Source organism: Dasypus novemcinctus, chromosome 9 (genome assembly GCF_030445035.2).
Source record: "Dasypus novemcinctus isolate mDasNov1 chromosome 9, mDasNov1.1.hap2, whole genome shotgun sequence".
Lineage (NCBI taxonomy): Eukaryota > Metazoa > Chordata > Mammalia > Cingulata > Dasypodidae > Dasypus > Dasypus novemcinctus.
Window position 1 is genome coordinate 121,809,618 of NC_080681.1, and position 27,153 is coordinate 121,836,770.

General features: G+C 59.9%; 1 protein-coding gene across 3 annotated transcripts; it reads right to left on the bottom strand.

Annotated features, from left to right (window-relative positions):
- Nucleotides 1–211: 211 nt before the first annotated feature.
- DRAXIN (dorsal inhibitory axon guidance protein) lies at nt 212–24,691 on the bottom strand. Of its 3 annotated transcripts, none has more exons than XM_023585777.3 (7): nt 24,603–24,691; nt 11,277–11,737; nt 9,815–10,005; nt 8,523–8,634; nt 7,797–7,886; nt 6,374–6,463; nt 212–2,571 (listed from the first exon to the last, which is right to left on the bottom strand). In XM_023585777.3, the coding sequence occupies exons 2-7, from the start codon at nt 11,725–11,727 to the stop codon at nt 2,459–2,461; spliced, it is 1,047 nt and encodes a 348-aa protein (XP_023441545.1). In that variant the 5' UTR covers nt 11,728–11,737; nt 24,603–24,691; the 3' UTR covers nt 212–2,458. The 3 variants fall into 3 exon arrangements, with proteins under 3 accessions (XP_023441545.1, XP_058160382.1, XP_004482594.1); XM_058304399.2 differs by lacking the exon at nt 24,603–24,691 and adding an exon at nt 16,995–17,127; XM_004482537.3 differs by lacking the exon at nt 24,603–24,691 and adding an exon at nt 13,081–13,169.
- Nucleotides 24,692–27,153: the final 2,462 nt, after the last annotated feature.

Here is a 27,153-nt window from a genome sequence, read left to right on the forward strand (position 1 = left end):
CCCCCCCCCACACCCAACCTTTGAAAGTTCCCGGATTATTCTAATGTGCAGCTAAGGCTGAGAACCTGCCAACTAGAGCAGGGGTCTGTAAGCTATGGCCTGTGGGCCGAAGCTGGCTGTTGTGTTTTTTAATGGTCCACAAGCTGAGACTGGCTTTTACATTTCTAAATGGTTCTTACAAAATCAAAAGACTATTTTGTGACACACAAGATCATATGAAATTAAAATCTCCATTTTATAGGCGCACAGCCAGGCCTACGGTTGCTTCCAGCTATAGCAGAGTTGAGTGGCTGGGACAGAGATGGCCTGGTCCGCAAAGCCGAAAATATTTACCATTCGGCCCTTTACAGCAAAAGTTGGCCAAAACCTGGATTGGAGGAAACTGGCTTCCGTAACAGCAAAATAAATTTGAGAACTTCCCAGCAGAGAGGTTGATTAAACAAACACTGCAGGGGGCCTTGGGATCCCTAGCCCTGGAATTAAGAGGATGCTGACCCACCCCACTGCACCCCTTTGCAAATGCCAAACAAGGGCAGCTAGAGCAGAGATCAGCCCTGAATTTCCAACCATAGCATTCCCGGTGGGCAGCGACAGCTCAGTCCAGCTCTTCAGCGTTGTCCCAATCTCCTGGGCTCTCTGTGCTGATGTCCCTGCCACCCTAATCCTCCCCCCACCCCAGCCACAAGCAATGCCCAGCCTCTGCCTGCACAGATCCAGCATAAACCCAGATGAGCTGCTCCATCTCGGGCACACAGCATGGGGGTTGTCTGGCCTCAAGCAGGCAGAACAGCCAGTGGTTTTGCTTTCCAGCTAGCGGGCTTTGATCTCCAGTTCTCCTGCCCCCTCCTCCCCAAGAGTCGCCTGGCCGTCAGATTTGGATAGGGAGAGAAGACAAGCCGATCGGGTTTCTTCTAGATCAGGTTGCTTTCTGTGGTGCCTGGCCCTTGACCCCACTGATTTTCTCGATGCTGTAAACAGCTCTTGCACCGCAAGGGCTTGATCCAGGCTGGTGAGGAATGTGGATGGGGAAGGCTTTTTCAGCCTGAGACCTGCTTTGCTCTGGGCCTGGGGGTGATCTGGGGTGGGGGGTGGGGAGTTACAGGGTTGTCCTGAGGCAGCCCTTGGAGCTGTATCTGCTGGGACAGATGCTCTGGGTGGGCGTCATGGGCCTGGCCTTGGGGTGGGGGTGGGCAGTTAGCTTCAGGTGCTCCAACCCCTTCAGCCAGTTCTACTGCAGAAGAGGTGGTAGGACTCCAGGGATGGGCTCGGGGAGGCCTGGGAACCAGAAAAACAGGAGGCAAGATGGGCGTACATGGGTGATGTGTGTGTTTTTTTAGAGTCCCTGGTTGCTGCAGATTCTCAAAGGGCATGGACCACAAAAGCTGAAGAACCCCCAGGTTAGAAGCTCTCGGGGCAACTGCAAAATGCATTTCCCAGGGTTGGATGAGCAAGACCATGGTAACATTAGGAAGGGACAGCATTATTTTATCCCCAACACTTCGTAGCTCAGAATATCACCTCCCAAGGGGCAGGGGTCCATCTGCCCATATCAGTCCTACCTGCAAGAGGTGCTTCATGCGAGATGGTGCACCTTTGTCCAGGGAAGGAAGAGAACGGTCAAGTTATTCCAGCCTTTGCCACAGAGAATGGAGCAGCAGGGGACACATTGTTCTCCCTGAGAGCCGTGGATCTTGGACTAGTGCCTTGGTGCAGAGGGGTGGGGACGTGGGCTTCGGCCCGGGTACGGCTCCCAGCTCCAGTGTTTACTGTCTAGCACCTTGGCTGCCCCAGTGGGGTCCCCTGGAAACCCATTAGAAATGCAGAATTGAGTGGCTCAGAATAGGCATTTTAACCAGCTTGCCCAGGTGATTCTAATGCACATTAGATCTGGGGAGCACTGATATTGTGACCCTGGCCAAGTCTTAGGACTCAATTGTGCCTGGTTTCCTCCCTGTAAAACAGTGACGATGCCTGTTTTTACAGGTTGAACTAATTAAAGGAGATCACGTGAGCCAAGAGCTTAGCACAGTGCCGCATGTTAATCTCTGCCCACGAGACCCAAGGCCACCCATTTGCCACCAGGAGTCGACATTTCTTTCCACTCTCAAAAACCTCTTCATTTTGTTGGAAGCCGTGGCAGTGCTGCAGTCGGTCAGCAGAGGGCACCCTCGACACGGCCATCGCAGGGAACCCGGGTGCGCAGGCTGCGGTGGGTTTCGGGGGAGCCGGGTGGTGGGGGCCGGTGCGCAGGGTTTCGGCTGCGGGGAGAGGCAGCGGGTCCACGCGGAGTCCCCGCCCCCGCCGCCCCCTGCGGGGCCGTCTCCCGGGGCCCGAGCCTGCGGCCTCTGCCGTCTGGGCCCCTCTGATCTCCCGCTGCTAGTTACAGACACGTGGCCTGGCTTCTCCAAACTTCCCGGGCGCAGTCCCCAGGCCGGCGGGGGGCGCCGGCCCCGGGCCGCTAGACGTTGATGAAGGACCCCTGCTCGTCGTTGGCCGTCTCGGGCTCCACGCAGCGCCCCTTCCTCCGAGTGACCCTGCGGTTCCGGTGGAATTTGGCGTAGCAGCGCAGTCCTGAGCAAAGAGAGGCGGGGGGTCAGGGGTGCAACGAGCGATTCCCACTTCCTCCGCGCCTTCTGGGGCAGTCTCCTCCCACACCCACCCCTTCTTGATTCGGCCCTAGCACCCATCGGCGGCCTGAACGAGCTTCAGAAAGCGGGCTTGGTGCACGTGATCCTCAGCACTGAATTATGTATTGAATGGGGTTAAAAAGGGAAATTTTAGGTTGTATACAGGCAGGTTGCTAGAATAAAAATTTTAAAACAAATCATAGGACTGTACAACACAAACAGGAAACCCTGATGTAAACCACAGACTATAGTTAATAGAACTATAATAATATTCTTTCAATTGTAACAAATGTACCACAGAAATGCCAGGTGTTAATTCTATGGGTGGTATATGGGAACTCTGTATTTTCTACAACTTCTCTAATAATAGTCAAAAATAAAACAGAGAAGTAAACCAGATTCTGCCCTCCCCTATAAAACCTCCCATGACTCCGCCGCACCTAAAATGAAATCCAAACTCCTTGCCTTGGCTTACAAGGCCTTGGTGGATTTGGACCCTGCCCCTTTCTGGTGGCTCCACCTCCTCTTTTTTTCTCCCAGTCTCCGACTCGGGCCACACCCAGTCTCCTTGCTGTTTCTCATAATCCCAGCCATTTTCTGCCTCAGGGCCTTTGCACTTGCTATTCCCTCAGAGAGAAATCTCTCTCAAAGCTCTTTGCAAAACTGGCTGCTCCCTAATCACCCCAATTAAAGCAGGTGTGACCCTCCTGGACCTCCGTGGGAGGGTCTCATGCTGTGGTGCTCTGTCATGGCCACGGTCATCCCGAGAACGAGGGTAAGAGACACTTTTCATTTAAGGCAGAGAAGGCCACATCCCAGCCTCCTGATGAGGGGGAAAGATGTCAGTGTGGCCTGAGCCACTCCGACCTGCCAGGCTGGGGGCAGCCCAAGGAGAGGGGGCATCTCCACTCGGAGCCCCACTTAGGGCACCATCAAGAGAGGAAGGGGGTTGCTGTGACGTCTGAGCTTAGGGGTCTCAAGGGTAAACCTGGGCCACGGGCTTTCAGACCTCCGGCCACACAAAGGGCACTCAGGAGAGCAGCAGGAGATTCCCAAGGAACTGCAGAAGCCCTTCTAGAACCAAAGCTGGCCTTGACGGCTGCGTTTCAGCCCTGGGCCCTGTGTTCAACATTTCAGGATTTCTCAGGGGTCCTTCGAACTCCTGCTCCCCATCAGATACCCCGTGGTGAGGTATCTTGGTGACATGTCCCCTCCTGGGTCATCTGTAGCACTTGCCTGGGCTGTGATGTCATACCTTTTTCTTTTTCTGAAGCCTGAGTCTCCAGGGAAAAAGCAAGCGTTTTTGCTGAGACTGACAAATGGAGGAGGGGTCAGAGGAAATGAGCCCATGGGCTCTGGATGTGGATGTCTGGAAAGCAGCTTCGCTCCCTCCCTTCCTTGAGGCCCCGGGGAGGAGGGAAAGATGGACCTCATACAGAGGAGCCACCCAGCGAGCGTCCAGCCAGGCACCGGCCAGGCGTGTGTGGCTCGGTAGGGCCAGGTCCCCCTGCCCTGGACTGGGCTGCACCTGGAGGCCAAGGACAGACGATCCACTCCAGCGCTGGCCTGGAGTGCCTGGCTCGAGGGTACTCCACAGCACCCCAGTCTCCTCCCCTGTGAAATGGGGCTTTCATCTACACACAGGTACCCCAGGGGATGGCCAGCCGCTTGCCAGCTCCTCCCTCCTCTCCCACCTCCCAGCTGGTCCTCCCTGTCTCCACATCTTGCAGTCAGAGTGAGTTTGGTTGTTGTTTTTTGTTTGCTTGTTTTTTAGGATGGAGCAGGAAATGAACCCAGGACCTCATCCATGGGAGGCAGGTGCTCAACCACCATGCTACGGCCACTCCCCCACAGGGAGCTTTTTAACTCACAGAGCGGGCCATGCCACTACCCTGCTAAAAGCCTGCCAAGGACTTCCCATTACAAACAAAATCCACACGAGGCTGCCTGCCCCGCACGACCTCCCATCCTTCTCCCCGTTGGTCCCGCGGTCCCGCTGGGGCCTGCCAGGCTTGTTCCTGCCTCAAGGGCCTCGGCCCAGCTCTGCCTCCTCAGGAACCTTCTTGTCCATCTTCAGGGAGCTGGTTCCACCCGTCCACTCTTTAGAAAGTAACTCTGTCATCACCCGGGCTAGTTGTCCTTACAGCCCTTCTCACTTTCTTAAGACATCCCAGCGATTGGTCTGCCTATTGTCTGCTCTTCTCGTCGGAATGGACTCCATGGGCACAGAAGTTGTCCCCGCACAATCCCCAGTGTCCCAAACGGTGCCTGGCACGAAGCAGGCGCTCAATAAATGCTTCTTGACCGACTGACCAACTGGAGGAAAGAACGATGGGGCCTCCGTGGCTTCACCGCTTTTATAGCAGGTAACGTCAGAGGAGCCAAGACAGGCTGCCTCCGAGCAGGAACTGGGACAAACACTCCCACCCGGAGACGGGACCACTGACGAGAGCGGAGGGCGGTGGGTTTCGGTGTTATGTTTTTAAAAGAGTACTTCTCAGGAAACGGACTTGGCCCCGTGCTTAGGGCATCCGTCTACCTCACGGGAGGTCCACGGTTCAAACCCCGGGCCTCCTTGACCCGTGTGGAGCGGGCTCATGCGCAGTGCTGATGCGCACAAGGAGTGCCGTGCCACGCAGGGGTGTCCCCGCGTAGGGGAGCCCCACGCGCAAGGAGTGCACCCATAAGGAGAGCCGCCCAGCGCGAAAGCAAGTGCAGCCTGCAGAGGAATGGCGCCGCCCACATTTCCCGTGCCGCTGACGACAACAGAAGCCGACAAAGAAACAAGACGCAGCAAATAGACACAGAGAACAGACAACCAGGGTGGGGAGGGGAGGGAAGAGAAATAAATAAATAAAATCTTTAAAAAAAAAAAAGAGTACTTCTCTTTGAGAGAGGACTATTGAAACGCTTACCGGTGAAATATCTGTAAATGCCCACGAATTGCTTCAAAATCATATTGGAGTGGGGGACAGAAATGACACAGGTGGGCCACACATTGGTAACTATTGAAGCTGCGCGAGGGGAAATTCTGACGATGTACGTAGGTTTGAAATTTTTCAGAATAAAAAAATATTTAAATTCTAACCCCCCCCCCCCCCCCCCCCCCGCTTTCTCTCAGTAAATTGGGCAAGTTCCTTGACCTCTCTGGGTCTCAGTTCGCTCGTTTGTGACACGGGACTCATGACACTCCCCTTTTGGGGGTGGTTGTGAGAATGATAGGAGATAAGAAGAGTGAAGAGCTCGGTACAGAGCCGGGCACACCTGGGCACACCTGAGCAGGAGCCGCAGATGGCAGCAGGTGGAACGGGGGTGGCTTGAAGGAGTTAAGGAGGCAGTGGGCCTGGGGCCGTGCTGGGAAGTCCCCCCACCCTTGTTGTCCCCCTTGGAAGGCCTCCCCCTGGAGAGCACTGGTGTGCGAGCCGCAGCCCCCGCCTGGAGCTTATCTGCCGAGCTCCCCTCCTGCCTCCCCTTCTCCCGCCTCCAGCGCCCGCCAGCTGGTATTTTGAGAGGTGAGAAAGCGACGCCAAGAACCGGGGCCAGGAATCGGGACTAAATGAGTTCCCAGATTGCGAAGGCACCCGCAAAGCTGTTCTCGCACTCGCCTTGGGCTCCTAGGGGATTCTCCCGCCCCCTCCCCCGGCTTCCCACCGCCACTCCGCCGGGGCCCCCCCCCACCCGCCTCACGGCACCAGCTGGGGGGCACAGAGCGGGCCGCGTGGTCCCCGGAACGGAGCGGGGCTCACCTTCGGCACACATGCAGTCGTCAAAGCACTTGTTGTTGAGGCCTCGGTTGTGCGGCGTGCAGAGGCGCTCCCGCAGGTCGCAGCAGGTCCCTGCGGCACAGCAAGCGCCGCCATCAGCCAGCCGGCCCTCCCCGCCGCCCCGCCGCCCCGCGCTGCGCTGGCCGGAGATCCATCATCTCTGGCAGGACGGCGCCCCGGCGGGCCCAGCCATCTGCTGCGCCAGGCTCCCGGCCGGGACCCTGGGTGGATGTCACGGCCGAGGCCCCCGGCGGCGGGTGCCAGAGACCCCCGCTGCCCCAGATGGGCTATTGATTGAGCCGGGAGGAGCAGGGCAGGATCACCTCCCCGGGGGGCGAACAGCTGGCCGCGGGGCGGGGAGGGCCTGCAGGTGTCACTCTTCTGGCAGATGGGGAAACGGAAACCCCGGAAGCGGCGGGACCCCCGGGGGCCTGGCCTCACCCACCACGGGGCCAGTGCTCTGGGTGCACCTGCCCTGGGTGAGCCCGTGGGTTTGGAAAAGCAGCGGCCCGGCAGGGAGTCTGGCTCCCGCGGCACCAAACTGCTGGCCGCGGGCTGCGCTTGGAGACTGTCCCGGCCACTGAGTTAGCGAGAGTGACGGCCCGGCAGCCGGGCCACTCGGGTCTCCCCACGGGAGAGAAGGCGCCATCCAGCCACTGGGGAACACGCTCAGCCTATGGAGCCCCCGCCCTGGGGACCGGCAGGGGCACCCAGGCCCGGCCATCGCTGCCCACCCTGGAGCTCCCATCCGCATCTCAGTCTGACGGGTCCTGCTTCCTCCCCCTTTTGTTGTTCCTGGGCGTTACCCGCCACCCCCAAAATAAACCTCCTCGATTTCTAACTCCATCTGGGCATCTGCTAGTTAGAGCTCCCAACATGCCCAACAAGGCTCAGACTGGAAGGCACCGCTCGTGGCCTCAGGGCCCTTGTTTTTAGGGCATCTGGATGGGGAGGACAGCGACGTAGCCTGAAGCATCCTCAGCAAGCGGGGCAGTCGCGGGATGGGACCCCGGCAAGCGGGGCAGTCTCGGGACGGGACCTGGACAGGATTCAGCCCCGCCAGGCCTTCGGAGGCGGCGTGGGGCAGGGGCTGAGCGGCTTTGGGGCCAGGCGGACCCGGCTCGGAGCCACTTCCCAGCTGTGTAGACTGGGGCGAGCGCTCAGCATCTCAGGGGCTCCCGGTTCCTTGCCTGAAAAGTGGGGCTGGCAGTGTCTGCTTCTCTGGGCTGTCGTGCAGATTAAGTGAAGGCTGGAGCTACTCTCGGGGAGCAGCAGCAGTGGCAGCGGGTGTTAGGGTTGTTTATCCCCAGGAACGCGGCTCAGGCGCCCGGGGATGCCCACCCCCATCCCGCACGGGGACCCCCAGCACCCTGCGCGGAGCCGGAGGGCGGCCCCGGGGCGGTACCTGGCAGGCAGTCCTGGTGATGGTGGCACGGCTCCCCTTCAGCAGGGGCTGTCTCGTTCCCACCGCTGGAGGGCTTACTCCGGTGTCTCTCTGGGGACAAGAAGATCTGTCACAGGGAGCAGACATGGCTCAAGCGTTTGAGCTCCTGCTGCCCACGTGGGAGGCCCCGGGTTCCGTCCCCGGTGCCTCCTAAAAACAAATAAACAAACAACAGGCAAACAAACCAAAAAACCAACTCAGGGGAACCCATGTGGCTCAGTGGTTGAGCGCTGGCTTCCCACACACGAGGTCCTGGGTTCAATCCCTGGCCCCGGTACCTCAAAAAAAAAAAAAGAAAGAAAGAAACTGATGGCGCAGAGAGGTTAAGCGCCTGACGCAGGCCAGACTGCCTGGACGCCGCGCCCAGGTGAGGCTCAAGTAGGCACCGTACCTCTCTCGGCCCCGGTTTCCTCTTCTCTAAAATGGGATCACCAGTAGTGCCATCCTCACAGGTTTTCTTTTTCAGGATAAAACGCATGGCACGGTGCAGACTGTTTGGCCCCGATAAACACTTGCTGGCTTTTCCAGTTTGGGTGTCGGGGGGGACACCTGATCTGGACTCGACTCCTCTTCCCCAATTTGGACATCCGTAGGTCAGACTGGGCTCACTGGGACCCCCACCCCAACAGCCAGGGGCGGAGGGACGGCAGGGAGCCAGGACGGGGTTGGCAGGGTAAGGGGGCCTACCCTTCTTCTTTGCGGAGGGCCAGACCTCTGGTTTTAAGTCCTCATAGTCTGTCCAGTCAAACAAGGCCATGTCCAGCGTGGGCATCACCTCGCCGTCAGGCCGGGGCTGCACCTGCGGAAGAGGCCCGGACAACGGGGAACCTGGAACCTTCCAACCAGTGGAAGCAGGAATGTGGGGTCCCAGGGCCAAGGGGGGAAGGGAGGGGCCCTCCAGAGGCCTCGTCCTCTGGCTTGGCAGCCTGGGACCCCGGCCCAAGGGACATGGAGGCTGCCACCCGAGGCTCCTGCCGCCTCCAGCAGCCACCCTTGGCACCCACCCACCTGCTTGGTGCAGCCAAGGAGACTCCTCGTTAGGTCCTCTGAGGGAGGGGAGGGGACCCCAGCGGGCTGGGAAGGCAATCTGGCCGGCTCAGGGACGTGAAGGTCCTCGGACAAAGCCCGCTGCTCACCTCCCGCCCCGGCCTCTCTCCTGCAGAGGTTCTCAGCTCTGTGTGCACCCCTGAGGCCTCGTGCCGGCTCATTCCCACCCTGGCTTGGGAGCTGAGGGCCTGAGTGGGTGGCTCTGCACCGCGCTTCAGGGGCCAGGACCAGGGAGAGCCACCTCCTCCAGGGGAGCGGGTCCCTAGCTATCATCAGAATCTCAGAGGATTCAGGATCCAAAAAGAGGGTAAAGAGCTGCTGCTTTCAAAAAAAGGTGTTTCTTCTATGTATATGTATTTTTTCAATTGATCATTTTAAGTGATTTTACTCTGAAAACATTTCAAAGCCATAAAAATGGTGCCAGCGCAGTGCAATGAAGTCCTATATATTCCTCAGCTAGGCCCACCAGTGGTCTGCGTTTTCACCATAATTGCTCACTTGTTCTCTCGCCATCTATCTTTTTTAAAGATCTGAAGCAGGCGGATCAGGGTGGTAACTAATGCTTGTTAATTCCGGGCCACGGGGACATTGGCTTGTTAAATTCTTCTTCTCTGTTCTCTTCTGTGCAGATGAGAATCTTCCCCAAAGGCTCAGCTGCTCTCAGCGCAGAGGCCTTGCAAGACGGCTTGCTTCCTTGCTGTCCCTCGAGTGAACCCAGGACCGCTTTCTCCTGCCCCCCCAGCCCCAAGCCTGAGCTGGGCCGGGCGGTGTGCCAGGAGACCCGGCTGCCAGCCAGGCCCGCGGCCTCGGCCAGCTCTCCCCAGCTCCCGCCGGGCCTCCGTCTCCCGAAATGTACTCCGAGGAGGTTGGCACGACCCGGTCTCAAGGACCCTTCCAGCTGCGAAGCTGCGAAGCTGCTCTGGGCTCCTTACCTGGGGCCGCAGGGACGTGACGGGCAGGACCGGGGACTCTTCCGTGGCAGGTGCCACCTCCGAGGTGGCTAGGAAGAGCAGGGTGGGGGCCAGGCTGGTGGAGGACTCCTCCAGGGCGGCGTCGGGCGCCTGCTCTTCGGCGAGCTCTGCCTTCCTCATCAGCGAGCTGGGGCCTCGGACCAAAGCCTGGCCTGAGACAGGGAGCGAGAAACCCAGGAGTGGACCTGCCCCCCACCCGCGTCTGCCCGCAGCCGAGCACGAGTTTTCTCCTGCAGACCTGGGACAGCAGCGATGACCTAGGGGAGCCCTCGGCTCAGCCGACATCTGCACTGCCCACCCTTCTGGGGAGGTGGAAAGGGGGGACTTGGGGAGAAAACGGGCTGCAAGGAAGATGGCCCATGGGTTCTCCTTATAAAGCAACATTCCAGCAAGTACAAGTCTGCATTGGCTGGATGCAGCCAGGGCAGTGAGAGCCACAAGGGGGAACTAGCAGAATTAATCCGGGAAGGCTTCCTGGAGGAGGCAGTGTTGGAGTAGAGGAGCAACGTGATGAGGCCTGGGGTGGAGTTGCTGGGTGGGGCTGCTGGGGAAAGGTTTACTCTGAGCCCAAATGGGCCAAGGCAGAGCCCTGAGCCTATACATGCTCCCAGTGGCTCACAGAGGACATGGGCACAGGGGAGGAAGATTAAAGTGACAAGAGCTGCGGGGCACCCCATGAACCAGGGCAGAGGCAGGAGGGTAAGGGATGGGAGTGGCCCTCCTTGGGTCATCTGTCTCCAGGGACAACACTGACTCAGCTCCAAGAGAAAGCTGAGAATGAACTAACCGCAAGCCCTGTTCTGGGCCACTGCCCCTGCCTGGCCCCTTCTAAGTACTCCATGTATCAAGTCTCTGAATTTACCCTGGGGGTAGAATGAGCCATTATCCTCATTTCACAGAGGGGGGAAATCAAGGCACAAATAGCTGACGTGCTCAGGGCTAATAGCTAGCTAAGCAGTAGACCCAGGATCTGAACCCAGGTGTCCTGGCTTCAGAGTCTGGGCTCTTAACCACTGCTCTATACTTCAAAGTTGATTAAGTGATGGGCGTGAAGGGCACTAAAACATTCCATGTCTACTCAGGACTTACAGTAAGATGGATTTGGGTCAGACGCAAAGTGGAACTTCCTGACTTAGGAGGAGCATGTATAGATGACTGCCCCATGCCCAGGCCTCTTTTTGCCTCCTCTTCTTATCAGACACTTCTGTCTCTAGTGAGACTCCTCCCCTCCCCTCCTCCGCATGCCCACCCCCACTGGGCCTCTGGGTGTGCCCCCAGGGACCTCAGCCGCAGACACCTCCCTCCAGCCTCAACCCCCTCCTGCCTCTGGAATTCCCTGGCTACACTTGCGTCACCCTCCAGGCCCCTCATGCCTCCCCCACCCTGGTTGCAGGACCCCACCCCGCTGCAGATCTCCAGCTACCTCGGTGCAGTTTCAACCTGTCCCTGCGTCTCTTGTGCTCTCTGCCGGGCTTCTTCACCCGCTCTGGCCCTAGAGACAGGCTCTCCATTTCCGGGTAGGGCTGTGCCAGCCCCAGGAGCAGGTCCTTGTCCCTCAGCAGGCCTGCAGGACTCTGCACGGCTGGCAGACCTCCCGTTCCCGGCAGCCTGGAGGCCTGCCTGGTGGTGGCGACCACAGCCCCGTCCTGGGCCCAGCCGGGCACACCTGGGCCCCGCTCCTTCTTGCCCGGGCCCCGCCGGTGGTGGTAGATGGCCTGAGGCATCCACAGTGCTGGGCCTGAGAGAGCCATGTGATTCTCGGGGAGATTCCGGGCGGGGGTTCCAGGCACCAGGGAGCCGGCCTGGCCCAGTTCCAGGAGCCCCAGGAGGGCAAGCAGCAGCAGCGGGGCAGGGGGGGTGGCGAGCCCAGCCATGGCCTCCTCCCTGCAAGAAAAGCAGCACCAAGACCACAGCTCAGTGGCCCCCCGGCCCCTCCCTCATAATTACAGCCCTGAGAAATGAGTTTCTCGATGGGCATGGAGAGGCATTTTGCCCCCCGAGGATATTTGGAGATTGGAGACATTTTTGCTTGTCACAGCTGGGGGGCTGCTACTGGCACTTGGTGGATGAGGACAAGGGGCCCTGCTAACCTCTGTGCAATGCAAGGAAGGTCTATGGTGCCGGGGCTGCAACTGCCAGGTTCCAGATTAGTCTAGAAGTCCTTTCTCTGCACAAATCGCAGCTCTTTGCCAAGACCCCTGGGAAAGAGCTGACGCCCCGCTCAGAGCTCAGAAATACATCAAGAAATACTTGACTAGGAAGCGGACTTGGCCCAGTGGTTAGGGCGCCATCTACCACATGGGAGGTCTGTGGTTCAAACCCCGGGCCTCCTTGACCCGTGTGGAGCTGGCCTATGCGCAGTGCTGATCCGCGCAAGGAGTGCCCTGCCACGCAGGGGTGTCCCCGCGTAGGGGAGCCCCACGTGCAAGAAGTGCGCCCCATAATGAGAGCCGCCCAGTGCGAAAGAGAAGTGCAGCCTGCCCAGGAATGGGCTGCGCACACAGAGAGCTGACACAGCAAGATGACGCAGCAAAGAGAAACACAGATTCCCGTGCCGCTGACAACAACAGAAGCGGACAAAGAAGACGCAGCAAATGGACACAGAACAGACAACGGGGGCGGGGGATGGGGGCAAAGGGGAGAGAAATAAATAAATAAAATAAATCTTTAAAAAAAAAATACTTAACTGGGAGCCTAAATTCAAACAAGTGGAGTGAAAGCTTGTGACAGGCGCCCTCTGCGGTGAACGGGTACCCCTTTCCCTGCGACAGCTCTCTGAAGGGGCTCCCCAGCAGCCCCCTTTTCTGAAGAGGCTATTAAGACTCGGCGCGGTCACACCCAGATCTCTGCCATCCGCTGCCCCGCTCTGCCACGCACCCAGGGCAACCCAGTTCTGTCCTCCCCTTTTCTCTTCCCCCCAGGAGCAGCCCCGAGGTCATACGCTCCCCACCCCCCTGCAGGCTGAAGGGCTTGGGCCTCCGACCCGTAAAGAGTGGGGGGACTCAACCCTTGACCTGCCCTGGGGATGGCCATCCTCTCCCCACAGGAGGTGGAGCCTCCCGGGCCCGTGGCTCTGGCCCCTGCTGTGGAAGGAGGGAGCTGACGCCTGGCAGGTCCAGGCGCCTTCAGAGCTAAGGCGGGCGAGGCCTGCGGCTGCGGGGTGGGGCTGCTGCCTGCCAAATTCAAGAATCACCCCCAAACCCCCGTCTCCACCCCACCAGCCTCACCGTGCGTCCAGACGGGTCCCAGAGCAGCTCTGCCAGGCTGATTGAATTTTTATGGCCTCCGGGGCCCTCCCTCCATCCCATTAGGCTCTTGAAGGTGCTTACACAACCGTTTCTTGGTGATTTGTGGCCTTATAATTGCCCGGGGCGGAGACTTGGTGGGCGCCTCCCCCCCCCCCCCCGCAGCCCCCTGCCCTGCTGTCCCACCCCAGATGGGGGGAGAGGGAGCCCTGGCCTCCAGCCTGGCCCTCTGGGGGGGCAGTGAGGGGCTGGAGGAAGGGACGCGCCTCCTCTCGGCCTCGCGAGCTCTGGGGAGGACCCTCTGCAGGCCACCGGCCCCCTGGAGCCTGGCGAGGTGACCGTCCATCCCGCCCCCACCGTGGGGACCCCGCGGATCTGGGCGAGCACCGGCGGGCTGTGCGGGCCGCTGGACGGTGCTGCGACCACCCGGGCTCCGGCCACTTGGCCGGCAGGAGGACCCCGGCGTCCCGCCCTATAGCCTGTGCACACGGAGCGCTCCGAGTCGGCGCGCCAGCAGCTGGGCCCGCGCCGGCTCCCTGCGGGAGGGGGCCGTGTTCAAGGCCTGTCAGTCAAGCATTGTTCGGCCCAGAGGGACTCCGCGGGCTGGCGCTCGGCCACCCGCCCCTGCAGGGACACTGAGCGCCTGAGAGACGCCCGCAGAGTGCTCCCATCCACTGGGGCCCTGCAGGACGAGTGCTTGGGGGGGAGTGGGGGAGGAGCAGGGCAGGAGGCCCTGAAAACACAGGCCGGGAACCCCAAGAGGCATGACAGTATCACGCCAGCCAGTGGGTCCTTGGGGCCAGACCCAAGCCCGGCCGAGCCTCTGCCTCCCGGGTCTGCGAGGACAGCTCCGTGTCCCCTTCAGAGCCTGAGAGGGAGCCCTTCTCCGCCCCTCCCCCAGCCCCAACCCCCCCCTCCTCCCCGCAGGCGTCACGGCCCCACCCACGCCTGGCCTCTGTCTCCTCCCACCTAAATCCCACCACCAAGTCCTTGCTGAACTGTGGGCCGTCACGGCACGCAGGAAGCGCGACCTCAGGGCCGCCTTTGTCCCCGCCACCCCTCACGCCCCAGGAATCGAGCGTGCTGCCAGCCTGGGCCTTTCGGTGTGTGGTGTGGACTCCCCCACCTGGGCGCCCCCCTACCCCCGGAGCTCACTAGCCCCATCCTGACCCCAGGCGCAGCCCACACGGCTGCCAGGTGACTCTGATCATGCTTTGGCTCCCTATTGCCTTCCCAGTGAATCACAGACTCCTCACTCGGACGCTGGAGACCTCGCCACGTGGCCCCAGCCTCCCTCTGCAGCTCTGTCTTCTACTTCCTGCTCTTCTCAGCCAGGGCAGACCCGGCCTGGGCCTGGGGCATCTCCCCGCCCTCCTGCCCCTCTGTTCTTGCTTAGGCTCTTTGCTCTCCACCCTCCACCCCTATTTCTATCTGACCAAATCCCACTCATCCCAAATGTCCCCTCCTCCAGGAAGCCTTGCTGGGTCCCCACCTAGATGTGCTCTTCCTCCGTCCTCACACCTCAGCTTTGCCCTGCTCTTAAGGCCTCGTGTGCCTTTTGGGTGGGGGTAGCCAGCCTTTTTTCAAGCCCTTGATTAAAAAGGAAGTTCCTGGGTGGCTCTGCCCAATTCTCGCTGCTCCTGCAGTATCTTCAGGAGCTTGCAAATGACGGGCACTGATAACTGTAGATTGGAAAGGAGCACAAAGGTACACCTGAGCAGAAGACCCTAAACAAATCCCACGTGCATGTACGTGTGTGCATGTGAGCCTGGCGAGGGCTGGATAAGTCCCTGGGGTCCTGGCACTGCCTGGCCCCCTTGCCTGGGAGGTGGGCAAGGGAGCTCCCCAAAGACTGCACAGACCCTCTCTCCAAGCCCACGTGGTTTGCGCACTGCTCTTGGCAGAGCCCAGCAACCGGGCGCCAGCCTGGCGGAGAGCCAGCGGGGGAGCAGGGGCTGCTCCGGGAGCCGGGCCAAGGATCCACGGTGACCAAGGGCTGCAATCCATTCCTGTCGCTCAGAAGCCAGTGGGAGGCGGCATCGGGAAGCGCCAAGCCTCCAGACTGAAAGGGGAGGCGGTGCCCCCCAGGCCCCCAGCCCTGGACGGTCAAGCCCGTGGCCTGCTCCCAGAGCCTCCTTTTCCTGACCTGGGGTTGCTCCTCCCCGGGCTGGGAGAGTCGGCAGCCCAGGGCTGCCTTCGGAAGGACCAGGAGGACCTGGGGAAATGCCCAAGCCCACGTGGGGTCTAAGAGCCCGGCAGTAAAGGCCAAACCGGGCCAGAGGAACGTCAGCAGCTGCCCACTGCACACTGCCACGAAGCCCCGATTCGTGTACGCGCCGTGGCCTGTTCGCGCCTCTCAGCAGCCTTGCACGGCGGGCGTGTTCCACGTTTTAAAAACGGGCTGGCCAGGCTCTGGGAGGGCAAGCCACTGAGCCGAGCTCACGCACTGCGGCGTGGCCGGGCCCCGGCGCCCGGCCTGGGCTCTGCCTGCACCCAGGACCCTCGGGCCTAGTCCTTGCTCCCCATCGTTCATGCGCCAAGCTACGTCGGGGGTCGCCTGCCCAACCCCACTCCCCCGCCCAGCTCCTGTCATTGCTGTGGGGACGCCTTCGAGCACAGTCAGGGCCCAGGAGGAGGACAGGCAGCTGGGAAAAGGAAACTGGCGAGAGGAGGGAAAGGGGCTTATCTCGTGCTCCTGCCCTGGCCCCCCATCCTGTGGGAAAGCTGGAGCCCGAGCTGTCCTGAACTGCCTTCCCCGGGAAGGCTGCAGGGAGGCAGCGTCATATGCAAATGAAGACAATTAATCAAGCCGGGAGCGGCTTTGGCTCTTGAGCCCCCTCCCCGGGTTGTGGTGTGCTATTTAGGGGCCAGCAGAGAGGGGTCTCCTGCCCCTTCCACCTGGCAGACAACTGTGGCGCTCGGCTGCAGGGCCAGTGCTCCTGCCTCGCTCATCAGCTGACCCACAGCATGGTGGGGGGAGCAGGCGGAGTGGGGGGCCTGCGGGGGGCCTCCTGGGCCCAGGTATCTGTGATGCTCTGATGCTGTGACCGATGATGGTGCGCAGGGCAAGAGAGCCAGAAGCAACCCCCCCCACCTTGGCCATGTCACCCCTCCCTCACCCCTCCAACTCCTCCTCGCATGTCAGACAAACCTGAGCAGCTTGTCTCAGGGGCTCCTTAAGCATTTGATTCTAACTTCACTTTTTAAAACTGGTTTTTAAACTATCTGGAAGACCATTATAAAAATAGGCACTCTCAAAGGCATCGTTTACCTTTTTTTTTTCAGGTAATGGGGACTGGAGATTGAACCTGCGACCTCTAGTGTGGGAAGCCGGCACTCAACAATTAAGCTACATTGGCTTAATTGTTTTTTGTTTGTTTGTTTTACTTGTTGCTTGTTTTTTGTTTGTTTTTAGGAAGCACTGGGAACCGAACCAGGGACCTCCCGTGTGGGAAGCAGGCGCTCAACTGCTTCAGCCACATCTGCTCCCCTCTCAACACGGACCTGGCACCATCATCACTCGGGCTTCTCTTGGTTAGCTGAAGAATATGCCAAGGATGCAAGGGGAGCAGTTCAAAAGAAGATGAAAAACCATGGCCATTTGCAATGACTTATTTGCACACTGAGGGATTTTCTAGACACGAATAAGCAAAGCTAGGTGGAGGGCTGGTTTCCTGCTGAGTACAGCTGACACCCGCTTCATTATTTCATAGCATTTAGAACAGCTTTTTTTCTCTCATTGGTTTACTTGAAAACAAGCAAATATTAGAAATTGGTGCATTAACAGTGGTAGCCCAGAATCTCTATATAGGAGGAAAAAAGTCTGGTTTGACAATGTTAAATTTTACCTGAGCCCAGTGGTCCAGGCAAACAGCAAAGATTAAGAAGTCTCCTACCTTTGTGTTCTGGAAAACGGCTCACCGCAAAGAACCGTCCTTCCCCTTACGACTCCCGGAGGCCTCCCTTGGTCCCTCACGACACAGACCCTCCAAATTGCCATTCTTTGTCTCATGAATGTTTAGCTGAACTGCTTGTCCCCACTGATCCATCAGAACAAAATGCTTGTTAAACAAATATTGGCTAAGCTCCTTTCCTCCTCCCAGACCTGAACTCCAAGCAGAAAAGAGGCTGCTTCAGCATAAAATATTCTCAGATCACCTATCTGATCACGTCAACCTTTTATTGCACTGCCCTGCACCCGGGTCTTTCCTCTCGGAGAAAGAAAACCCCTTTTCGCCTACCCCTTGAGACGCTTGCCCCCTTAGGTCAGAGCTGCTCCCCGCAGCCACGGGCCTCTCCCTTTTTGCAGCAAACCCCTTCCCCCTCTGCAATAGTCATTTGAATAAATTCTCTCCTTACCAATCCAGATTTGTTTTTATTTGGCATTGCATCTGCATAAAATGGAGACAACTTGGATTTGGGGAGGGGACTACTGGGGGAGGGGAAGTGTGCTAGCCCCTGGATGCCACTGTTCATAAAACGCTGCTTTTATTGGTTTTATGTGTGAGGTTGGGGGTTAGATTTCATTTGGGAAAAGATTTGCATTCCTTAAAATTTGGGTGTATAGGGGAGACACCGGACCATCAAGCTAGATGGTCTCAGAGGCCCCACCTGCTGTGGGGGCCTGGGATTCTATGATCCTCGGTGGCAAGACTCCTCCAACTGTCTGTCTGTCTAGCTGCCAGTCCCCTACGGGGAGGAGTGACAGACAAACAATATCCCCGGGGTTGTGGCCTAAGCCTCCAGGAATTAAGGACGGGTTTGGAGCCAGTGTGGATTCAGAGGAAATATTGGTGACCGTTCAAGACAAAACAAAACACAAGGGTCATAACAACGCAACCCCTGAGCCTGCCCCCCCCCCTCACCAGCTCCTGGGGGCTCCACCTTGCTCTCTCCAGCTTTCTAACTGTAGTTGACCCTCGGGCAAAGCGAGACTTTTCTCAGCCTAGCAGCCAGGCTGAGCACCCCAAGACCGGCACAGGGGTCTCTTTGGGGTGACGGGGTCCTTCTCGCCTTCTAGGGCTCTGCAGGAAGGGATGCACGCTTGGGGGAGGTCACACCTCCACAGAGGGGAGTCCTGATTCCTGCCACACCTCTGGCCCCAGCTCAGGCCCTGAAATGCCCCTCCCCCTGGGAACCCCTTAACCCTCTTTGGTTCATGAGAAACCTGAAGGCAGCCACCTTCCGCTAACACAGGGCCCCGAGAGGCCAAGGAACACCTTCAAGGAGCTCTTGCTCCCTTGAGAGCCCGGGAAGAGCAGGCCAAACGCGTCCTGCCTTGCTCCGGAGGTTTCCTGCCAGGTGCTGAGCCCTCCCTGCTCCCGGGGAGGTGGCCCTGGGGTGTCTCGGCCTGCTGAGCCAGAGCTGGGCAGCTCGGGGCTTCCTGCCCAGGGACCCCAGGCGCCAAGGGCTGAATTCTTGTCCTCAGCACTACGCCTCGGTGCAGGTGGCACTCCCGTCACAGAGCTCTCTCCACCGTCCCTGGAACAGCTCTCCTGCCTCCCCAAAGCGCGCTCCACTTATAGTAAAAAGAACAAATCAAGCACGAGATTGTCAGTGGGTACCTCTGCAACACATACAGCAGACAAAGGATTAAACGATTCACCTCCTTCCTATATGGGGCTCTCTTACGCCCCTCGCCCACCACCCTCGGGCCTGGCAGCCCCGGGGGGAGGGGCAGTGACTGGACCCCAGAGCCGCGCTCGGGAGAGCTTAGGACACATTTTGTTGGATGCAGGAACGCCCTCTGACTGTCTCCAGACCTCCGGGAAGATCTCAGCAATGCTCTAACACAGACCAGATCTGCCTAACTCTTCCCACCAGTGCCTCCCCGCCAAGCCGGGGATGCCTCCTGGAACAGCTGGAGAAGAAGGCGCTGAACCCAGCACCCCAGTCTGCTCTTGGCGCAGCGGGGGCATGCTGTGCGCTCTGGGGGGTGACCTCCGAGCACCTGAGCCCCTGGCCGCAGCCTCCTCGCTTCTCTGGGGGGAGCCGACTCCCCCAGGCCTGGAAAATGGGTAACTTGGCTTGTTCGAACAAAATAGCTCTTACCTGGCAAGAGGAGGTGGGGGGAAGGGGGGCGGGAAGATCCTAAATTCATCCCGGGCTGGGCTCTTCCCGGGGCTCTTCCCGGGGCAGTCTGGGACAAAACCCTGTCCCCCGTCCCTGGCACCTCGCACCTCGTCGCGCATCTTCATTTCCCTGCCTGGGGAGTGGAATGATCATCCTGTCTTGAGATCAGGCTACTTCTGCGTGGTATGTGGGGGGCTGTGGGGGGAACCGAGGCAGCGCAGGGGGGTAGGGGGCAGTGGGCCTGAGTTCGCTGTGGGCTGGGTGGGCCTCGCAGCAGCCAGCCTGGTGGGATCTCAACAGCCTGGTGGTTCCTTGGAGGTCCTGGTCTGGCCCCTCCCCATCTCCCTGCCTCCCTGGGCTCTGCACCCCCAAAGTGCAACAGGAAGAGAGGCCTTGCTACTCCCCCTAGGCCTCAGAGCAGCCAGACCCCCGCCCATGCCCCCACCGCTCCACAGGTCTTCACGCTGCCAGGACTCAGGCAGGGAACTCGGCCCTTCAATGCTGCATGCCAGCTGAGCGCCAGGTGCACGCCAGGTGCATGCCAGCTGGGCGCCAGGTGCACGCCAGGTGCACGCCGGGTGCTTCTTTACAGTGGAGCCTGCCTGGGAGGGGGAACCCGGGGGATCAGCTGCTCCCGGAGCCCCACTGGGTGCAGGGCCTGGGTGCTACATTAGGGAACCCGCTCTAGTCTAAAAGGGGAGACACAGCTCCTGCTCCCAGGAACTGCCAGGGTGATGGAGGAGACACAGCCCTGGCTCTGGGGAGCTCCAACTCCCAGGACTTGCAGGATTTCTAGACTGACAAGGAGACACAGCTCCTGTCCTTGGGGACTTCCCAATCAGATGGGAGAGACACAGGTCTGGTCTTAGGAAGATCTCAGAATGATGAAGGAGGCACATCTCTTTCCTTTAGGCAGGTTTGCCTTCTAATCTGCAGGCAAAGGTACAGCCCCTGCCCTCCAGCTGTCCCTACTCTGACAGAGACACAGTTCTGGTAGAGAGGTCACAGGCCTAGTGGGAGGGGGAGGCACAGACAACTATCACCAATGCAAATGCACAGATGTCAGCCCAAGCCCATTAAAGCCGAGCATGGGGTGAAAAGAGCTGTGTGGCCTTGGGCAAGTCACTTAACCTTTCTGAACCTCAATTTTCTTTCCTGTAAAATGCTGGGCGAATGAGGATTAAGGGAAGCACAGCTATATAAAGCATATGGCATATAGTAAGAGCTCAGTAAACAGTAGCTATTGTCGTGGGAAGGGGAACGAGAGGGAGGGGAGGCTTTCTGGAAGCATTCGTGCATCTGTGCCTGTGTGCGCAGGGGCCAGGCACAGGGGACCGCACCCTCCAGCGGGCTGACCGATGGCTTCCACGGGGCGGAGCAGGACAGGCCAGGGCAGGCCCGGCTCTCAGCCGCTTGTGCCGGGGCCAATGGGGGGGGGGGGGGCTGGAGGAGTGTCCATTGTCTTGGCAAATGAGGTCTGGCTTCCCCACCAGGCAGGCTCCATCTGCTTTTATTGTCTTCGACAGCAGACCCCACCCCTCTCCCAGGGTCTCACGAAATCTGGGCAAAAATTTAAAAAAAATTTTTTTTAAATTGCGTGTCCTGGCAGGTCCCCCCACCAGGCAGTGTGCTCCCCTCACCCACCTCCAAGGTGGAGTGTCAGCTCTTGCTAGACTATGGGTAGTACCACCCCTTCTCCTCCCCTAAGTAATGGGGGGAGGTGAACCCCCAAGCTACCTTCCCCCCAGACTTCATTATCTCCATTCCCAGACAGTTTAACATCATTTGCCGTTTGGCCAGAGCCACCACTTAATCATCAAGTGACATAAATGCCTGCTGTCAGGTCCCGGTAGAGGCAGATGTGGGGTGGAAAGACACTGAGAGCCCCACAAGCCTGGGTGTGAATCCTGGCTCTAGCGCTTCATAGCTGTGTGACCTTGGGCAAGTTAATTAACCTCTCTGGGTTTCAGCTGCCACATTGAAAAATGAGTGTGTTTGTTTGGAATTTCCTGGCACCTACTATTCTAGGCCAAGAGCTTTATATGCATTAACTAATTTAGCATTTTGAAATGGACATTTTTTTTCAGATAATAATAACAGCAATAGCAGCTCATACCTATTAGTTAGTATACCGTTCTAATTCTTTAATTAGAAGCCTTTAATTCTCAGAAGCCTAATGAGGCAAATGTTGTAATCACATGCCTCCATTTTACAAATGGGACGTAAAGACAAAGCCTTGAGGGACTTGCCTAAAGTCACATGTAGAGGAGGTGGTAGAGCTAGAATTTGAACCCAGGCTCCTGGCTCTGAAGTTCAGTTCCTAGACGACATGCTACCACCCTCTCAGGCTGAGGGCTGAGGCCCAGAGAACCGAAGGAATCCACAGGCGTAAGTGGTGGGGCTGGGATTCAAACCCACGGCCATCTGACTTGAACACTCCTCATGCTGGGAAACAGATGCCAGAGGGGCTGCTGGGAATCTCGGGGTGCTATGTGTTGGGGCGAGCACATAAAACCCAGCAGGTCCTGCAGTTCGCTCATTCCAGCCTCCCTGGGTTCCACCTGGTGTCAAGGTGTGGGGGGCTGCCAAGGTGGGGACCTCTTTGGGGGTGGGCAGGGCCCTCAGCAGCAAGGCTTTAGCCAACCTCCCGTGGAATTCCCAGGAAAGGTCTGCTGCCCCATTGGCCACAGACGTGTGTCCTCCTCGGGGCTAACCCTCAGAAGAAGGTCTGGGGTCGGGGATCAAGCCTTCCCACGCCAGGGCCTGGAGAGAGCAAGAGAGGGCAGGTCCCACCTGCATGGGCCCGAACGGGGTGCTCGTAAGACCCCCCGCCCTTGGAAACCTGCCCAGGACCCCCTTTCAGGAAGGAGCTCCTGCTCTTCCCAGGCCGTGGAGCCAGGGAGGACGGGGGGCGAATGGTGGCTCCCCCCATTCCAGGGATGGATGAATAAGGGACCCCCTCCGGGTTACCCAGCTGCTGGGTGTCACACCCACTCTGCCCAACTCGGGCCAGCCTCATCCTTCCCTGGGGTTCGGTCTCCTCCTCTCTCAGACGGCAGCAGAAACCGTGCTCCTCTCCAGGGGGAGGCAGGGCCCCAGGCCGCAGGGACTGTCCAGGCGGCTCGCTCCCCCTCTGCCTTCCCCAGCCGACTATCCTTTGCTCCAGGGCCAATCTGTCCCTGGCCCAGAGAGCAACTTCCAGTTCACTCCTGTCCCCTTGACCAAGGATTCCACTCAATGCAACGAGTGTGCACAGAGCACCCACGGCGTGCCAAGCACGGGAACCACAAGAGGAGTAAGAGTCAGTCCCAGATGCTGATCCTGTCCGGCAGACCCGGAGAGCTCAGGGAGAGGGGACAAGGGGGGCAGGATGGCTTCCCACGGGGGAGTCATCTGCCCTTGTCCTGCCACACCAGGGCCAGGGAGGCCTTTCGGATGCAGGGAAGAGTTCTAGCAAAGGTCCAGAGGAGGGCAGCAGGGGGGGCAGGCAGGGGAGGGCTGGGCAGGGAGGGGGCTCCGTGGTGAATTTACTGGCAACCCAGAGCCCCTGAGGGGCTTGGGGTTGGGGAGAGGGGAAGGCTCGAATGGCGAGCGGGCAGGCGGAGGGACCTACGAAGGTACCATCGCTTTCATGTGGGCCAGAAGCAAGGTTTGAGCACGCTCCCCGGGGCCGCTGGAGCTGCCGAGCGTGAGAAGGCAGGCGGTCAGAGGTGGCGGGCAGGCCCCGGGTCGCCCAAGCTGGACCCGTCTGCCTGGCAGGGTGTGAGCGGGAAGCTGGACAGGGTCGCTGCGTGTGTCTCCCCGGCCCTCTTGACAGAGAGGCTCTGGGAGCAGCCCTGGCTGCAGCGGAAGCCAAACTGCCGCCGGGGGGTCTGGAACCTGCCCGGCGGGGAAAAGGGTCCCTCCTCTGCAGGTGTCCCCATTCGGCCACCTGGCTCGCATTACTGCCCAGCTCCAGAGGCGCTGTGTCACCGATGGCAACATAGGTGATGGTCGGCGGCTGGGGGTGATTACACAGCAGGTCCAAGTCTCAGCCCGAGAGTCCCCCTCAGAGGAATGGAAATGGCTCGTGAACTAGTGCCATTAAGGACAAAAGTGGAACAAGACAGGAGCTCAGAACTGGGGACAAGCCACATGGGTGCCTCACAATGGATGACCAATGGCTGGCAATACCGACACAGCCATTCTGATCCCATTTTGATCCCATTTTCACCCTGATTTTTCACTCGGATTTTAGGGCAGGCAGAAAGGAAAGGAGAGACTGAGAAGAGTAAGATGGGAACTGTGAGGGCGTTGTCGCCTCTGCGATGGGGGAGGGGTGTGTGGCCAGGTTTCCCCCCCAAGCGTCTCTAATCCTGGGATTTTGGGTCCATTTTCCCGTTCGGTTGAGCCCCCACCCCCATGCCAGCCTGTGGGTGCTGGCATTTGAAGTGCCTTTCCTCACTATTTCTGCACACAGCCCTCTATGGTGGGTACTACTTTCACACCCGTTTGTACACGGTGACACTGAGGCTCAGAAACATGCGGTTTTTTTTGTTTTTTTGTTTTTGTCCGCTGTCACACCTGGAGCAAGAGTTTTAAACCCCTATTGCCTGACCCGAGGGCGATGGTGCTGAGCCGGTCCTGGGACAGATCTTGGGAAGCGAGGCGGGCAGCTGGAGGAGTGGGCAGAGAGGAGAGACGGCCAGAAGGCGACAAGATCGAGGCAGCACCCAGGAGAGGGAGGGAAGAAAGACCCGGGAGGAAACCCGGACCTCGAAGGCAGGCAGCTGAGACCCCGAGGAAAGCAGGCAGCCGGGAGGGAGAGGGGCTGAGCGGGAGCCCAGCGCCGTCGGGGTTGCCAGGGGGAAGGGTGCGGGGGGCCCGGGTGGCACCGGCGGTGCTGGCGCGGGACGCGCCCAATCCCACCCCCACCCGCTTGACGCACCCCAGCCCCGAGGGCAGCCTCCACGAGGGCAGCTCTGCCCCGGGCTCCGGGGGCCCTCGAGGCTCCTTCCGTGCTGGTGACTTGGAGTTCCCGGCCTCAGGGACCCCCGGAGACTCAGAGACTCAGTGACAAAGAGAGACCCCGTCCTGGAGAGGAAAGGCAAGGTCCGAGGAGAAGAGGCGCGCGCAGGGACGGCGGCAGGACGGCGAGCGCGCGCGAGGCAGCGCGTGGGAGCAGGAAAGTGAGAGTCCGGCCGAGGGCGGGCGGCGTGGTCGGGGGCAGACCCGGAGCCCAGGAGGGGGCACGCGGCGAGGGGCGGAGGCGGCGGGGGACCGTCGGCCCCGCGGTCGGGTCCGAGGGCAGGGAAGCAAGCGGCGTCCTGCCCGCCAGCCCCGGGCCCCGCGCGCCCCGCCCCTGAGCGCGCCAGGTAGCCCACCTTTGTCCCGGCGCGCCGCCAGGTGAGGCGGGAGGGCGGGGCCGGGGGCGGGCTGAGGCCGTGCCTTACCTGTCCGGCCGGCGGGGCGGGGGCCGAGGGGCGCGGGGCCGAGAGCCGGCGGGAGCCGAGCGCAGCCGAGGGCCGAAGCGCCGAGCGGGGAGCGCGCGGAGAGGGGCGCGGGCGGCGGGAGGAGGTGCCGGGGCGGAGCCGAGCGGGAGGCGAGGGGCGGGGGGCGAGGGGCGGAGGAGGGGCGGGCGCGGCGGCCCCCCGCCGAGGGGCAGCCCCCGGGCCGGCCCGGGGCCCCGCGCGCGCTCGCGGCCTGCGCGCCCTCGCCAGCTGCGCCCGGCCTGCCCGGGCGGCTCCCCGGAGGCCCAGCGGCCGCCGCGAGGGCGCGGGCCAGACAAAGAAGACAGACAAAGGCGGGCGCAGGCGGGCGGCCGTGCGGGCCCCGGGCGAGGCGGGCCCACACCTCCCGGTGCGTAAGAGCCACCTCGGCGCTGGCCGGGGCGCGCGGGACGGGCGGGGCGCGGACAGCGGCGGCGCCTCGGGAGCGTCCCCGCGGGGCGCGGCGACAAAGGGCCCCGGCGGGGAGTCCCTGACCGACCCCAACAATGGATCGAGGCTGCGCGCTCAGCTGCGGGCGCGTCTGGTCGGGCAGGGACCAGCCTGTCCCCAAAAGGATTATTCCGCCTTGGCTGTCAAATGGGACGGAAGGAATGCTCGGGGCCGGGGAGGCGGGAGTGGGCGCGGCGCCGCCTTTGTGCCTTTGGAAAGTGCGCCGAGTGTGGGGCGGGGGTCTTGGAGAGGTCCCTCTCCTCTTTGGGGCCAGATGGGGTCTGCAAGGCATTACCGTCTCACCTGGGGCGCTGATGGCCCACCGTGCCCCACCCTCACAAACCCTGGGAGGCGAAGGAGGACAGCTCCCCGCCCGACACACGCGCGCCCGCTCACACACACGCCGCCCGCCCGCGCCACGCCCGTCCGGAGCCTGCCTGCCGCTCCCGGCCCGGCCTGGACAAAGCCCGCGCGCAGGGCCACCTCATCCATCACCGCGCGGGGCGCCGTGTCCTGCCGACCCTGGGAGTCCGGGAATGCTGGGTTATGGGTCCCGCGGTCCCCATAATTCACGGAGGGTCAGGGAGGCCGCGGACGCTGTAAAGATCAAAGGGCCATGGGGCTGGGCCGCACAGGGGAAGCGGGTCCCTCCTGAGGCCCAGAGCTCGCCCGGTGGCTTCCAGTTCCACTGCTGACTTCTTTCTCCAGAGGGTGGCAAATGATGGTGCAGCCGTTTAAGAACCCGGCCCTGGAGCCAGGCTAGAGCCTTGGGTGCCTCTTTAGGTGCCATTCGTGCTGGACTTGGGCAAGTCGCCTAACCTTCTGAGCTGTTTCCTCAGGGTATCTAACTTCCCGAGTTCTAGTCTTAAATGCGGTGCTGTGTGTAAAGAGAGAGTGGTCCAGAAGGCCCTGCCCCATAGGAAATACTCCAGAAAAATGAGCTGCCATTTTTGTTATTGTAATACTGTCAGCCTGATGGAAACCAAGATGGGTTGGGGACAGGGCTGCTCTGCTCACCAATACAAGGTTTGGATCACCCATCCTAGAAATACCTGTTGGGCACCTGCCACGCACCAGCACCGTTCTGAACATTGGGGATCCAACAGTGAACAAAAAGGACAAAGATTCCTACTCTCGCGGGCTTACATTCTAGTGAGGGAGACAAGATAAAGAAGCGAACTGCTATATAATACATCAGGGGTGATCAGTGCTCTGAAGAAAAAGAAAGCATCTTCAGGAGAGAAAGAGGAAAGGGCAACAGATACTGTTTCATACAAAGTTGTTGGGAAAGGCCTCTTTGGTGGGGCAAATTTTTTTTTTCCCCGAAGAAAATGTGGGAATGAATGCTGCATCTTTGGGAGAAGGGTCAGAAGGACAGAAGGAAGGGTCAGTGCCAAGGTCCTGAGGCAGGGGTGGGCTTGGGGTGTTTGAGGAAGATAAGCCAGAGTGGAGCAGAGAGAGTGAGAGGGAGTGGTTGCAGATGAGGCCAGAGAGGAGGCCTGGGTCGGCCCCTGCGAGTCTGGGAAGGCCTTGGGAAGGCCCTTGGTTGAAGGAGATGGGCGCCGCATGAGTGCACTGAGGCTTGAACAGATTGGGTTTAATTCCTGAGGTTGAGAGTAGGCTGCAGTGGGCAAGGGCCAAAGCAGAGAGACCAGTTAGGAGCTGTGGCAAACAAGAGGTGGTGGTGGCTTGGGCCTGCGAGGGGGACCGCGGGCATGGTTCTCTTCTTCAAGGATGAAGCTGGGCCCAGCATTCACTGACCCAGAACTAAGACACGGGTTGGAATGCTCCACTGGGTGATCTTGTGACGTGCTTGGACTCCCTGTTCTCCAGGTTCTCCCAGAGTGATGCAGTGGGAAAAGGTGGGTGTGAGGAGAGGCTTGGGTTCCTATCCTCTCTGAGTCATGGTGACTTTGGGCCTCAGGTTCCCCATTTGTAAAATGTGGCAGTTGAGTAGCCAGTGTCCCTCATCTGAGAAAAGGATAGAAAACACATGGTGTATCTATCAGCACAATATCATTCTGCCAGAAAAAGAACGAAGTTTTGCGCCATGCTTCAATCTGGC